This window comes from Megascapheus bottae, chromosome 1, assembly GCF_031878675.1.
Source record: "Megascapheus bottae isolate mThoBot1 chromosome 1, mThoBot2.hap1, whole genome shotgun sequence".
Lineage (NCBI taxonomy): Eukaryota > Metazoa > Chordata > Mammalia > Rodentia > Geomyidae > Megascapheus > Megascapheus bottae.
Genome location: NC_143509.1, coordinates 57,131,798 through 57,147,132, shown reverse-complemented (window position 1 = coordinate 57,147,132; position 15,335 = coordinate 57,131,798). Strand labels below are relative to the sequence as shown.

The 15,335-nt window shown below is 43.9% G+C and overlaps 1 protein-coding gene across 1 annotated transcript in view; it reads right to left on the bottom strand.

The window, feature by feature from the left end:
- Sema5b (semaphorin 5B) overlaps positions 1 to 15,335 on the bottom strand; it is a 45,240-nt gene that overhangs the window by 22,951 nt on the left and 6,954 nt on the right. The window contains exon 3 of the mRNA XM_090345357.1: positions 10,206 to 10,251. Within this exon, the coding sequence (XP_090201483.1) occupies positions 10,206 to 10,251 (46 nt within the window). The remainder of the gene's footprint in view (positions 1 to 10,205; positions 10,252 to 15,335) is intronic.

Here is a 15,335-nt window from a genome sequence, read left to right as displayed (position 1 = left end):
GAAGACCACCATTAGAAGTCACCAGGGGGAGGGGGGGCAGGAAAGTCTGTGAGATTCTTACCTACAATAAACTACTCAGAAAAAGCGGGAAGTGGTGCTGTGACTCAGGTGGTAGAGAGCTAGCCTTGAGCACAAAGAGGTTCAAGGATAGTGTTCAGGCCCTGAGTTCAAGCCCCAGGGGCTGGCAAAAATAAAAAAAAATATGCAAATAGTCATCTGAGAATCAAAACTCATATAATCTGATGAAATTCCCTTTCTTGGACAACTTTCTATTTTCTTGGTACTAAATAATTGTCGTGCTTATTTTTTTCATTTGTGTGTTTTGTGTGTACCCATCACTGATTCCAAATTTCATAAAGCTCATACAAATCCATTCAATGTCATCTTCTAATTATATACATGAATAATTCAAATTACCTATTTTTATTTGTATCCTCATCCACCAACCACCATCCTTCTGTGTCAGTGGACCAGATGCTCTTGGTGCCTTCTGTTGCCTATTAACTAGGACTTACCTTCTATTTTCCATCTTTCTTGATTTTCTGGCTAATTTTAGCAGAGTACATTTCTAGTATCTTCCTATGAAAGTGAGCATAGTAAATCAATTTGTGTGTTTAAACTCAGGGCCAGGACATTGTCCCTTAGCTTTTTTGCTCAAGGCTGATACTCTACCACTTGAGCTATAGCCCCCATTTCTGACTTCTTGGTGTTAACTGGAGATAATAGTCTAAAAGGCTTTACTAACTTGGATGGCTTTGAACCATAATCCTCAGATCTAAGCCTCCTGAGTAGTTAGGATTACAGGTGTGAGCCACTGGCTTCCAGATGGATCAATTTTTTATTACATAGCTAATTTTCTCTATTTGATCATTTTGGTATAGAATTATAGGTTGAAAGTAATCTTTACTTAGATTTTTAATTTTTTAATTTTATTCAAGAACATATATTATTGCAGTATGTTTCACTGGAATAATATTATGATACATGATATTCTATAGATCTGGAATTCTATATTCTTTGGGGATTGCAATTCTGTACCCCATTTTGCAATTGCAGCACATCTCTAATTGTCCTATTCATTTTTCTTTTTTCTTTTTTCCAAACATTCAACACTAAGAACCTTTTTTGCGTTCTACAGTTTTTATTATTTTTTCATCTCAGTATGCCATTGTGGCATTTTAGCATTCAAAATTTACTATTGCTGGCATAGAGTTCAGCACATTCCCACAAATGCAGTGGATTTTACCATGACTATACTAACATATAACATGAAATGATGAATATAGTGCAGATAATATAGTAATATAAAGTTTTATATAAGATTAAGATAATGTAATGTCATGAAATTAAGACATTACTATATTATTAAATTATGTATAACATAATTATCATTATTAAAAATAGTAATATAAAACTAAGTCATATAAAACTATGCTCTCCACCTTCCTTTTTAAAGAACTGAATCTGTATTAATCCTCACTTGGGCCCCTTCCCTGGCAACCAATGGGTTATGGGATGTCCCTAGGATTTGAGCCACCTCCCAGCAGCCTCTGCCCTCTGTGGCCTAAAGTTTAGCTCTTTCCACTCACCACTCTACAATAATTAGGCCTGAGAGAATGGCAAGCAGGTGTCAAGGTGAAAGTATATTTTAGAAGATTGTAGCCTTGGTTTTTAGATACTTATAATCCTAAATGCATTGTTTGTATCAGTCTTGTAGAAGAAAGGGAGGCAGGACTCCCTGCCCAAGCCTACAAGCTCTTGGTGGGGCTGGATATCTGGCAGCAGTGACACAGCAGGCTCTGTAGTGGGGTTCTACTGGGGTCCAGACACCCCAGCCTCTCCATGGACAGGTTTCAAGTTTTCTTTGAGTTGCCTGTCTTCAAAATAGTGCTGTTATTCCATAACTTCCATTTTCATGGGGCCACAAAGGTCTGAGGGGACCTCAGCAGCAGGGGTGTCGGTAGCTGCCAGCATCTTGTCCTGGGACTCTGTGCCTTCACCTGCAAGGCGCAGTAGCAGCTCCTGCAGCAAATTCTTCTCCCTCTTCTCCAGGGACAGCTGGCAGACACAGTTTATCCAGGACTTCCATCTGTTCTTGATAGGAAACAATGTTCTCTTCAGTGGCAGTCATGTGTTCTGACAACTGGCTGCATCAAAGTTGGAGGTTATCCACTTGCCTCTGGGTAGTCCACCATGTCGGGCAGGTTATCAGTGAAGCAGATTTGCAGCTTCTTGTTGGGCACCTGTATGTCCTGCTTCCTCTTCCCAAACAGACCATAGATCCAGCTCTCAGAGGAAAGGGCCTGGTGCTCCAGCTTTCTCTGGTACTGGGCTGTCTGCCAGGCTTCTCAGGCACCCCCAGCGGGCCTGCTACTCCTGCAGTTGCCGGCTGAGCTTCACTTTCTTTGATTCAGCAATGGATAGTGCTTCTAGATAAAGATGGTTTGTGGGTTGTTTATGTCCTCTGGGACAGTCACGTGCTGGGGGAGGGGTTGCCTCCTCACCCTTCTTTTCTTCTTTGCTCAGGGAACACCAGGAAGCTTGGCTGGGTACACAGCTGCTCATTCTCCTGTCTTGTTGCCTCCAGGCACTTCAGAGTGTCCTGTGACTTTTCACTCTCCATCTGGGCCCCCAATTCACTCTGCACTTACTCCTGTTTCAGCTGCTCCAGCACTGGGTCTGCCTTGGTAGGTGCTGCTGTAAGGCCTCCCTCCCTGAGGTCAGCTGCTGGCTGAAGGAGACACGCTGTTCACAGATGGTTCTAAGCTCCTGCTGATCTCATTCCTCAGCCTTCTCCACAGCCACTGCTGCTGCTCCAGGTTCTGGAGACTGAGTCTCTGGTTTTCCTGTACCTAGATATGAAGTTGCTCCTGCAACTAGAAGGCCTGGACCTGCAGCTGCTGCTCATTTAACCCGAGGTGGCCCTGCAGGGATCTGTGGAGGTTGCAGCTCTGCCAGCTGCTTTCTCAGTTCCACCTGCTTGCTCTCTAGCTCCAGCACCTGCCTCGTCCCTTGCTCTTTCTCTTCTCTCAGTTGGCTCATCTGCTCTAAGAGCCGCTGGACCTTCTCTTGCCACCTGGAGCTCTCCACCCTCAGGTCCTCCACAGAGTTGTCTCTCTCCAACTGTAATGTCACCAACTCTTTCATATTGTCTAGTTGTCTTTCCAACTCAGTCCACTCCACTAATGCTTGTCGCAACCTGCAAATTTTGATTGTCAGGGAGCCTTCTGTGTCAGAAGTTCTTCCAGCCTCCCGGTGTTCTCATCCTCAGGTTCATCATAGCTTCTGGCCTTTTCCTGGAGCTGCAGCTTCATGATATTCAGGCCTTTCCTGAGTTGTAGGTTGCTCTTGTTGGTCTCATTCTGCATGGTGGAGACGGCAGACAGTGTCATCTCTGGCTCTGCGACCCATTGCTGTGAAGCCGGCAGGCAGCTTTCAAGACCTTGGTGCTCCAGTTCTCTTTCATTGGCCACCTGCTGCATGTGAGCCAGGAAGATTGTAAATTGAATTTTTCTGAAGCCAACATCTGTATTGATAGCTTGCGGAGCTCCAGCTTGGTTTTCAGTATTTCCTGCACACAGGCCATCTTCTCATTCTCTTTTTCCTATTGCTCCTGCAGGTCTTTCTTTTCCTGCTTCAGTTGTTCAATCTCACTCCACAGCTGTTGGTTTTGTATTCTGCTGGAGCCCAGGGCAAGCACTAGATGTTGGTAGCACCCTTCCAGGTCCTCAGTGTTATTGGGACCTTTGCCACTCTAGATCCTGGCAGCTCTGACTGTACCCAGTGGACAGGGAGGCTCATTGTCTGCGTAGTCTTTGGTCGCATCCTCAGTTGAATTATAGTCTGCAGCAGTGTTTGTCTTGGGGTTACCTGCCTTTTTAATGTTTTTTCTTGGAGTCTGCAGTGGTACTCCAGGACAGTTCTGCTTAGGTATTCTTGCAGTAGTTTCTTTCCTTAGCTAATTTTCTTTCTTTCTTTTTTAAATCTTGTTTGCTCAGACATCCTATCACTGGGACAGGGAAGGTAGGGAGGAGGCACATACCTAGGCTCTGAAACTACCTCTGTTCTCACAATCACCACTAACTCTGACTACTTCTTACTATCTCTCCTAAATCACCTTGATTCTCTTTAATCACCATGGATCAACTCTACCTCTCTCAACTGCTGGGAGTGGTATAAACCAATAGAGAATACCAGTGCTACTAAGCAGCATGGAATGTGGGTGTGGCCTTGGTTCTTAATTCCTATTGGTTAGGCTGCAGCATGGAAAAATTAGGAGGCGTGGCCATAATCTTGTGATGCAGGCAGAATGGGTGAAGGTTCAATGACAGTTGTACCTGCAGCCCCTTCCCTATCCAGCCTCACCCACATAAGGGACGGCTAGGGACCAACTCTACCTGGGTGCTGCACAACTCTACTAGACTGTGTATGACCATGACCTCTATCACACATTTACTTCAAAGAGCAATCAGGAGAGATTACTCCCAGGCCACTGCTGCAGACTTTCATGACCAGCATTGGAGGTATCAGATCCCAGAATTTAGGTGGTGAAAAAAGAAGGAACAACAATGCAGCATGGTATAGTCCCTTTGCTCATTTCATAACCTAGCGCCAAATATTTGTGTCTTAGAAGTCCCTCCATCAGAGGTAATTGGGATTGAACTAATTCATGTCCTGTATCACCTGTATCACTTGGTTCTCTGGAGTTCAGCCCATCCTTGCTCTAATCCTTTGCTGCATATGGGAAAGCATCTTCTTGTGGCTCTCAGTATGGCTCTCAATATGGCTACCTAGAAATCAGGGAAGTAGTTGGACAATTCCCCTCACAAAAGACATCCAGATACTGATTTCTTCCTTTCTCTACCAAATTACTTTCATTTCAAAATTCTAGATAGCAGGATGGCCTTGCTGTCTTCCCAATACTTCCTATTAGTTCCCAAGGCTAGAAGTTACAGTAGGATAGTCAGTCCAAAAACTGAATCACTGTCCAGATCTGCCAATGTCTTTACAACTGCAATGGGTCTGCTTCCTGGCTATGCTTTCCATACAACCTGGGAGGACAATGAGCAGCAAGACTAGACCAGAGGACATAGTACCAGGCAGTGATGCTATGACATGCTAGTCTCTGGTCTCATTATGGCATTTAGATTTCTCAACCAGAGAACATAGGGCCTCGGTACTGTCCCTGAGCTTTTTTGCTCAAAGCTAATGCTCTGCCACTTGAGGTATGGCTCCACCATCACCTCTTTTGGTGCCTCATTGGAAATAAGAATATTGGACTTTCCTGCCAGGACTGGCTTTGAATCTTCATCCTCAGATCTTAGCCTCCTGAGTAGCTACGGGCATGAGCCACTGGCACCTGGCTTTTACTTAGAATTTTGAGAGCATTTATTCATCTATGGTTTTCTTCTATGGTTGCTCTGAAGAATTCTCATATGATACATATTTTATAGCAGCTTTTTTTTTTTTTGCCAGTCCTGGGCATGGGCTCAGGGCACTGTCCTTGGGTTCTTTTTCTCAAGGCTAGAGCTCTACCACTTGAGCCTCAGCACCATTTCTGGCTTTGTGCATGCTAGGCAAACACTCTACCACTAGCCCAAACTCCTGGCCCCTGTAGCAGTTTTTTTGTTGTTGCTTGATTTTGTTTTTAAGTTTCTGGAAGTCTTTTAGGATCTTCTGTTTATGAACTGAACTTTACACTGCTGTTTATTATCTTTTGAGAATTAAGTTAGCCTTTTCAATTTGAAGATTCATTTTGGCAAATTTTCTTATGCTATTTCATCCTTAATTTTTTTTCCACCGGTTTGCCTTTCTCTCTGTTTGTGTGTGTGTGTGTGTGTGTGTGTGTGTGCACGCACACTCACATGCGCATGTGTAACTTTCACAAATCCAATTCACTGTAGGCATTTGTGTGTCAATCTTCTAGTTTTCTGTTCATTCTCTCTTATTTTTCATTTCCTACTTCTGTTTTAATTTCTAGTACATTTTTTTCTTCAACTCAACCTTTTAATTCTATAATTCAATTATTTTTCCGGTTGCATTTTCAATTTTCCTATTTTAAATTAATTGGTTATAGACAAAATGCTTTCACATTCTAGGAGATACTAATATTTGTAGTTCAATTTTAAAACATTTTCTTATATTGCTTACATTATCTGTTTCTTATAGCTTCTTTCATTTCTTCATTTGCTTATTGGTCTTCACTTTTATTTCTTTCCTCAAATGTCTGATGATTACTGACTATTCATACATATTTAAACATAAGTCATTGACTCTTTCCCACTGAAAGGAACCAGGGCTTCTTGAAGAAATGGCTAACTCCAGCAAATAGCTGGGCCAGCAAATGCACAATTCCACAATATCCCACACTCTAATTTCTGAGCCCATCTTAGGCTTCAGCTGGCTTCTGTAAGGCATTCTGCTCTACTAAGTCAGGATGATCCCTTCACCTATTTTCTGTTTCCAAGAAGGCACTGAATCTCTTCTCCACTGATGTCTCCTGTTTCATGCTGCGTATGGGTATGTGTCTGTTAAAATTTCTCACTGTACTTTTTTTTTTTTGCCAGTCCTAGGGCTTGAACTAAGACTAGAACTTTACCACTTGAGTCACAGCACCACTTCTGGCTTTATCTGTGTATGTGGTACCAAGGAATCGAACCCAGGACTTTGTGCATGCTAGGCGAGTACTCTACTACTGGGCCATACTCCCAACCAGCACATCTGAGCACTGAGTTCACCATTCAGCAGAGTTTAAACTCCCAACAAGTCTTAGAGAATGAGAGATAAGCTGGAAGAGAACTCAAGAATCACCTCAATGACTACCTGGGTCCCAACAAAACCCATCATGGCATCCTGAGGTCATCAGTTTGTTGCAATTGCCCTACATCCACATCATCCCATAGAGCTACTCTGACAAAGATTACTTATGAGCTCCTAATTGCCAGATCCAAGATAGCTCATCATGTTGGCCTCTCACCCCCTGACACAATGTCACTGATCATTAGCCTCCATTTCAAAATTTCCCAAGACCAATTGATTGGGTTACTCTGGTAACAACATCACAAGTGAGCTGATTTAAGCTGATTTAATTCTCCTACTCATCCCCCACATCTCCAATCCCTCCTCCACCTTAACACATACTGCTGCTGTTTCACGCTGCCCCTCCTTCTCATGATTTCAATTTTCCTTAAGGAATAGCAGATTACATCAATTGTTTAATAGAGGTCAGGTACTTAGAATCCCTTTAATGGATACCAGTTTGCATAAACTATTTGCATTTAGATTTTACTTTAAGGAATGTTAATTATTTAAACTATCAATAAAGCATAGGGTTTTAAGTTTGCTTCAGTCATACCCTGGGAACCAAGTAGAGGGCTCAATTGGCTCTCTAATGAAACCTTAAAACCCATGTGTATCCTTACCCTTGTCAGGGCAGTCCTTGGTTGCTTGTCAGTTGCTTATAACTGGACTGAAAGCTTAGAGCAGGGGCTTCCCCAGTGAAGGCAATGGAAGGATCCTTACTGACATGACACTTTTGTGGTCAAAAATCATAAGCTATAGTTTTCTCTCCAGGCCAGAGAGCAGACACACGTAACCACTCTGAGGATCAGAGGCCAGGGTCTCCAGTCTTGTTGAGAGGGCATTGGAGGGCCTGTTCCAACCTCTTGTTTGTTTTCTTCCCTTTGTGGCCAGCTAGTAAGCCCTTTCTATGAGTAGGAATGTGGATGCAAAGTTTATTTCTTTTTTCTCTTGCTTCTCTTAGGAGAATCCAGGCTGAACTTTGAGATAAGTCCCTAAGTGACATCCTGGGGAAGGTGGTAAACCCAGTTCCTATTCCTTTTAAGGCTGTTTTTCAGAAAATGGCCCTGAAGCTGAACCTCTGCTCCAAACACCCAGGAGAAATGAAGCCAGAATCCAAGAGGCAGCAGTGTTTTTCAGAGCCTGATGATTCTGTTCCATAGCTATCAGTGGCCAGACTAGTACCATTACCATCCTAATTCACAGTATCCAGCTCTGCCAGTCTGAAACTCAGCTTCATTTCTGTGGTTCAAATACTGATAATTTCTCCTTTAGGGTTGCAACTCACCCTATACTCACACTGAGGGTCACCTCACACAGAAATGGCATGCCTGAAGATGTGTGATGTTGTGGGCCTGTGTAACCTGCTACCTGAAGATCCCTTCCTATCTTCACCCCACGGCTATGCCTTCCTGTATCTCTCCCCAGGACTTGCCTGGACAACTTCAATAATCTCCTAACTAGCTTCTCTACCCTTCGTCTCTTTCTCGACCCAGATGATCAGTCAAGTCTGTTTATGCCACTTCCCTGCTCGAGTCACTAATGGATCCCCACTGCTCTTCAGAATAAATCCCCCTCCTCATTTCAGCAATGAAGAACCTCAGGAGTCCTCTCTGTCTCTTCCAGACCTCATCTCCCACCTTTACTCCACTGCCACTCTTTGATCCTGACCCTCAATGCTGTGTGCTATTTTACACCTCTCTTATCCCCTTCACTACCAGCAAACACACCCTTTGAATTCCAGTTCAAAGGCAGCTCCTCTGGGAAGCCATTGCAGACCCTGCTGGGCCCAGGGGGTTCCTTCTGCATCCAGGCCATGGCTCCCACAGCACTGCCATTATTTTTGTGCATTCTCAGCTACTTTATGTTGCCAGAAGATCTTTATTGACAGAGTTTGGGAATCAAATAAAAATCAAATGCTTGGTGCTAAGAGAAGACCCCCCTCCCCCATCTTGACCTCTTGCCTCCTCTCCCCCCAACCTAACTTTGAACCTTGTCTAGGTTTGGTTTCTATAGATTCCACTTTGAAACTAGGTTCAGGACTGGCTACTGGCCACTTGCAATGACCAAACCAGCAAGCCAAAGAATGTTGCCTCTGGGAACTTGCCCTGGATTTCCAGTCTAGGCCCCAGGAACATGTCACATGGTCCAACCTCTAGAAAAGGGAATTATATATGATCCTGAAGCCAAGGGATAAACTTCACTTTTAGAGCTAAAATGTCTACTACCATAACCTAATACCAAAGATTTGGCTCTTAGTGAATATTCCCTAAATGTTTATTGAAAGGATGATTAGACAGACAGATAAGCAGATTGGCTGGTAAAAGTATGGACTGAAGGATAAATGTATTTTCTTACAACTTTCCCTCGGTCATCCTGATGCCTCCCTTTCCACAGAAATAACTTTATACCACTCTCCAATAGCCATCCATGAGTTGCAGTGGCCCCTGACAGTGTAGACTATGGTTGGAAAAATGGAGACCAAAATGCCACACCAGCTCACTCCTCCTTAACTGCCCACTGTGGTGAAACTCAATGCCAGACAGTCCAGTGCTTGATAACCTCTCAAATTCTAATTAGATTGTATGCACCATTTATCACTTTTCCTGGAGGTGAGAGCCTGTCCTTCCTTTACCCCCAGCCCCAAGCTCAGTTCTGATGCCCAAGTTAGTGCTCAGTGAGTGCTCTATCAATGGGAGATGAAGCATTTTAAATATAATAAGTGAAGCTCTTCTGTCACTGAGGAAGAGATGACTGTCCTTTGGAATATGCAGCCTCTTTGAAGAGATGGTTTGGCATCTGTTTCTCAATCTGGGATAACTGTTCTGGATCAGGGAGTCCCATTAAAAGTCTCTCAGAGCACTTAGGGAATTATGCTTGGGGAGTCTTTCTTGGCAGCAGATAATAAATCAATCACAGTTCATTGGAAATGAATTAGAATAGAATCACGTAGGCCAACCTAAGAAAAGAACCAGGGACACCCTTTCCAGAGAGGCCTAAACTCAGAGAGCCTCCTGTGGACTTAGAATGAACAACAGTCCCAGTTTTCTCAGTACAATCCCACTTTTAACTCAGAAATTTGTGCATCTCATAGACAAACATGAACAGGTGAAATTTGTACAGTCAAACAGAGACAGTTGTTCATTCTGATCTGGTGCTCATTCTCACACCAGTAGCCTCACTGCATAATGCAATAACACTGTGCAGCATCCCTAAGTGTCTGTGGGTCACACCCCCACTTCCAAGTGTCTCTCCAACAGAGACTTTGATAAAAGAGGAAAGAGCAGATGTCAATCCTAGGGGCTGAATTCTGAATATCTCTTCTCAGGTTACCACCCTTCCCACCACCCCACCAGCTTCCAAATACAGAAAATTTCAGGAAAGGAAGGGAAGAAAAGCAAATGTACCTGAAGGAGGGAGACATTGGCAAGGCTGAGTCTGAAGAGGTAGTTCCTGAGAAAAGAGAAAAGAAATTATAAGACACACTAGGTTTGTAGGCAGGACCCCACAAAGCAGTCTCTGGTTCAGGAATCATGGGGTGCCAGGACTACGTTGACTGTAGAGGGGCCTACCTAGGGTAGGCCAGTGTCCAGGGAGAATTTGCCTCTTGTTAGTGTATTAAAATGTATTGTAGCTCTAGCAATAGATACAGAAAAACTCCATTTTATAGTTGAGGAAACAGGTGGGGTCAATGGCCTAGGTCAAGGAGATAGTGAATAAAAAGTTGGGATCAAACCTCATATTTGTCCACCCCCAAGCCCTGTGCTGTATCTGCTCCTAGCTAACCCAGCAAACAGGTTTGACTCCACTGTTAAATGAACGTTACAGGAGGTCCTTGTTTTGATTAAGCTCTGTACTAGGCTCCAGCAGACCGGACTGATAATCAAAATAGAATCCGCCATGCTGAAGTTTCCAAAACTTAGCCTAGTGGTAGAGTGCTTGCCTAGCATGCACGAAAACCCAGGTTCAATTCCTCGGTACCACATACATAGGAAAAAGCCAGAAATGGTGCTGTGGCTCAAGTGGTAGAGCTCTAGCCTTGAGACAGCCCAAGGACAGTGCCCAGGCCCTGAGTTAAAGGCCCAGGACTGGCAAAAAGAATCAGGAAAGGAGGGAAGAGTCAAATTTTCCAGACTAGTTTCAACTGGCACAATAGTAAAGTTCCCTCTGTCTAGATCCTGACACCAAAAGCAAGTATTGCTGTCACCTAATGTTAACCACAGTTAGTTTTCTATTGTTCTAGCTTTCTGTCTTCACTCTACAAGAAGAACTCTAAAATGGCCAATCTGTTTTTTGTTGTTTCTGCTTTTTTTCTTAAGCTATTCTTTGTCTATAAAATAAATGTTTTTGACTCAGCCTATCAGAACGTGTGTGTGTGTGTGTGTGTGTGTGTGTGTGTGTGTGTGTGTGTGTGTGTGTATTAGCACTGTGGTTTAAACTCAGGACTTGGAAACTGTCCCTTAGCTTTTCCCCTTAAGCCTGATGCTCTACCACTTGAGCTACACCTCCACTTCTGGTGTAGCTCAAATGGAAGTAACAGTCTCGCAGAGTTTCCTGGCTTAGAACTTGGATCTTCTTTTGAGATCTGGGATGACAGGTAGGAGCCACTGGTACCTAACTCAGAACACTTATTTTGTTTCATGGAATAAAGTGTTGCAAAATTCTAGAATAAAAAAATAAAAAACAAAACAAAACAAAACAAAAAAACAAAGCCAGGGCCAGGAGTTTGGCCTAGTGGTAGAGTGCTTGCCTAGCATGCACGAAGACCCAGGTTTGATTCCTTGGTACCACATACATAGAATAAAGGCGGGAAGTGGTGCTGAGGCTCAAGTAGTAGAGCTCTAGCCTTGAGAAAAAGAACCCAAGGACAGTGCTCAGACCCTGAGCCCAAGCCCAGGACTGGCCAAAAAAAAAAAAAAAAAAGCCCATTAATATCTGAAAAATAAACTGCTGTAAATTTCTCCTTGACCTCTTCCTTCCCAGCCTTGGAGCCTACTTCTGTTCAAGTGAAATCCTAGGAGCTCTTTCTTACAGGGAGCACCACATCTTACCACACCTTACCACACAGGCACCCAGAGTCCTGTTTGCTTTCTTATCTCTTGTAGTCAATGACTCATACTACATCTCACCTTTCCATGGGTCTGTTCCTGGACCATCCACCTTGTCTCCTAAAGTCCAGTTGCCCCATTCCTTTGCCTCACAACCCCTCTAGCCTCTGTGATATGATCACACATCTTCCTCAAACACTTTTTATCCAGCAGCTGGCTGCTCAGAAGCTTTAAATAATAATTATTAATGCTGATTTAATATCAGGGGCCAGTGGCTCATGGTTGTAATCCTAGCTACTCAAGAAGCTGAGATCTGAGGATCAAGGTTCAAAGCCAACCTGGGTAGTAAAGTCCATGAGACTCTTATCTCCAATTAACTACAAAAGAATAAATAAATAAGCTGGAATCAGAGCTGTGGGTCAAGTGCTAGAGCACTAGCCTTGAGTGAAAAAGTCAAGGAACAGCACCTAGATCCTGAATTCAAGTCCTGAGACAGACACTGAATTCTCAGTCACTGAGGATCAGTCATTTCTTTCTTTCTTTCTTTCTTTCTTTCTTTCTTTCTTTCTTTCTTTCTTTCTTTCTTTCTTTCTTTCTTTTTGGATCAGGCATTTCTAAAACTTTGTGGACTTTAGAGCCAGAGGGCCACCCACAGGGTCTCAGAACTCAAGGAGTCATTGAGAGTGACATATCCACTGGGTCAGAGTGCTACAGAAAAGTGATTTTTAAGCTCAAGATACAGACCCAATGACAGATAGGCAGAACTCCAGCTCAACCACTCACTAGGGCTGTCTATGGATCTCAGTGTCCACATCTGGAAAATGGAGAACCAGTTGATGCCTGGCTTTCTTATTTCACTGGCTCATGAAGACACTTTAAAAATCTTTACCAGCCAGGTGAGGTGGCTCACATCTGTAATCCTTGCTACTCAGGATGCTGAGAACTGAGGATCGTGGTTCAAAGCCAGCTTGGGCACTAAAGTCTGTGAAACTCTTATCTCTAATTAACCACTAGAAAACCAGAAGTGGTGCTGTGGCTCAAGGGGTAGGGCAGTAGCCTTGAGCTGAAGAGCTCAGGGACAGTGCCCAGGCCCAGAGTTCAAGCCCCATAACTGACAAAAAAAAAAGTCTTTATTGTCAGGTACCAGTGGCTCACACTTGTAAGCCTACCTACTCAAGAGGTTAAGATTTGAGGATTACAGTTAAAAACCAACCTGGGGGGCCGGGATTTTGGCCTAATGGTAGAGTGCTTGCTTAGTATGCACGAAGACCTGGGTTCGATTCCTCGGTACCACATACATAGAAAAAAGCTGGAAGTGGTGCTAAGGCTCAAGTGGTAGAGCTCTAGCCTTGAGAAAGTCCAAGGACAGTGCTCAGGCCCTGAGCTCAAGCCCAGGATTGGAAAAAAAACACAAACAAACAAACAAAAAAAACCAACCAACCTGGGCAGAAAAAAAAAATCACGTAGACTTTTATCTCCAATTAACAATCAAGTGTCTTAAGTGGTAGAGAGCCAACTTTTAGTGAGAAAGCTAAGAGCAACAAGGTGCTGAGTTTCAAACCCTGGTATCAGCACACACACACACACACACACACACACACACACACACACACACACACACAGAGTAAAAGTATTAATGACAAACAGATGTAAAAATCTTGGTTCCTCCAAAAGACCTGCTTTTTTTTTTTTTTCCTCCCCTTTACCCTCTCCTCTTTCTCTTCTTTAAGCCATTCCTCCTTGGGTTCCAGAACTTTTTAGGAATAATTACTTAAGAAAGTTCTGGCTCACCTTCGCTGTGCTGATAAATGAGGAGAAGGTTGTGGAGTGGGCCAGAATGGGAAGGAGTGGTGCTGCAGAAGAAAGCCAGGGGCTGGAACTGGACACCTCAGACTGGGAGATCCTCTCCCAGTTCTGGCCGCTGGCCCAGGCCTCACTCAGCTTCTCTGCTGTCCTGGGGCTGGGTAGCCTCACAGATGACCTTGGCTCCAGGCCTCAAGCTGTTCCTTTCCCAGGCCCCTCTCCAGCTCCTTGGCAGGGCTTCCCTGCGCCACACTCCTGGACTGGGGACAGATGGGCTCCAGCTTATGGCTCTGCCCCAGCTGTGCGCTCAGGTAACACTGGCATCTGCTCACAGCTTTAACAAATTAGGGGAAACATTCCATCACCCAGTTCATCTTTATCCCATCAAAAATCATTCATCACAGCATCCCAGCTGACTCTTCTGAGAGCAGAGAAACCTCTCCAGCTCAACTCATTCTCTATCCTGTAGGGAACAAAGCAGGGTTATAAATTAATTTTTAAAAAGTAAAGGAAAGATATCCCTAGCCTGAATTCCTGAGGTTCATGGGGGTTTGAGAGGAGAGGGAAAAAGTGTCAGGTAAAGAAGGGAGATGGAAAATACAAGGAAAAACCTAAGCATAAGGAGCCAGCCCAGGGTGGACTTTTTCTCCATCCAGGCTCAAAGAAACAGAAAAAGGTATGCTTCCAGTTGTGGCAGGGAAGCTTTCAAACACACCCACCCACAAAAATCACCCTTTACATAGTGTGACCAAAGTGCAACTGCAGGCAGGGGACTTAACCTCTGTTAGCTCAGTTCCCTGGTTCCTAAAATAGGGGCCCTCACAGAACACTTCCTAACATAGTGGCTGGATGGTTTTCTGCAGGCACAGTTTATGACATGTACTAGATTATGTGTTGCACAAATGCTTTGCAACATGTATTAGCTGATTTACCACATAAAAGTACACAAAATAAGAAGAGTGCCGGCACATGGCAGGTGCAGAATGAAAGACAGCTTTCAGAATGTTTCCACAAGGTTCAGAGGAGTCTCCAGATGCTACTCTTTGGGTCTGAAAAGTGCATATGCAAACGTGAAATCCCAGCTGGGCGGAAGGGTAGCATGAATGTCAGCTTCTGAATCATAATGTGGCACTACAGTCATATAAAATGATACCCAGGCGAAGGATACATGGGATCTCTATTATTTCTTATAACTGAATGTAAACTCATGTTAAAAGAAACAGGAAAAATGATTACTTTCTTGATCAGAAATTAAGGCCCATAGTCTTATGTGCCTGCATATGTGGAAACTATAAGGGAAGGCTTCCCCAACCTGTGTTTCAATAGTCTATGTAAGAGGATCCATCTAAGGGAACTAGGGCACACCCCAGTAGGGGGCCTATTGGTGTGAGTGGGGTAAGCCTTACTTCTCATCGCATACTCCATGTGTGAGTGAGTGTGTGTGTGTGTGTGTGTGTGTGTGTGTGTGTGTGTGTGTGTGCTGGTCCTGGAGTCTGGGCATTGACCCTGAGCGCTTTTTTTTTTGTGGGTCATGGGGCTTAAACTCTGGGCCTGGGCACTGTCCCTGAGCTCTTCAACTTAAGGCTAGTTAGCACTCTACCACTTGAGCCACAGCACCACTTATGGATTTCTGGTGGTTTATTAGAGATAAGAGTCTATCAGGTTGGCTCTGAATGGTGATCCTCG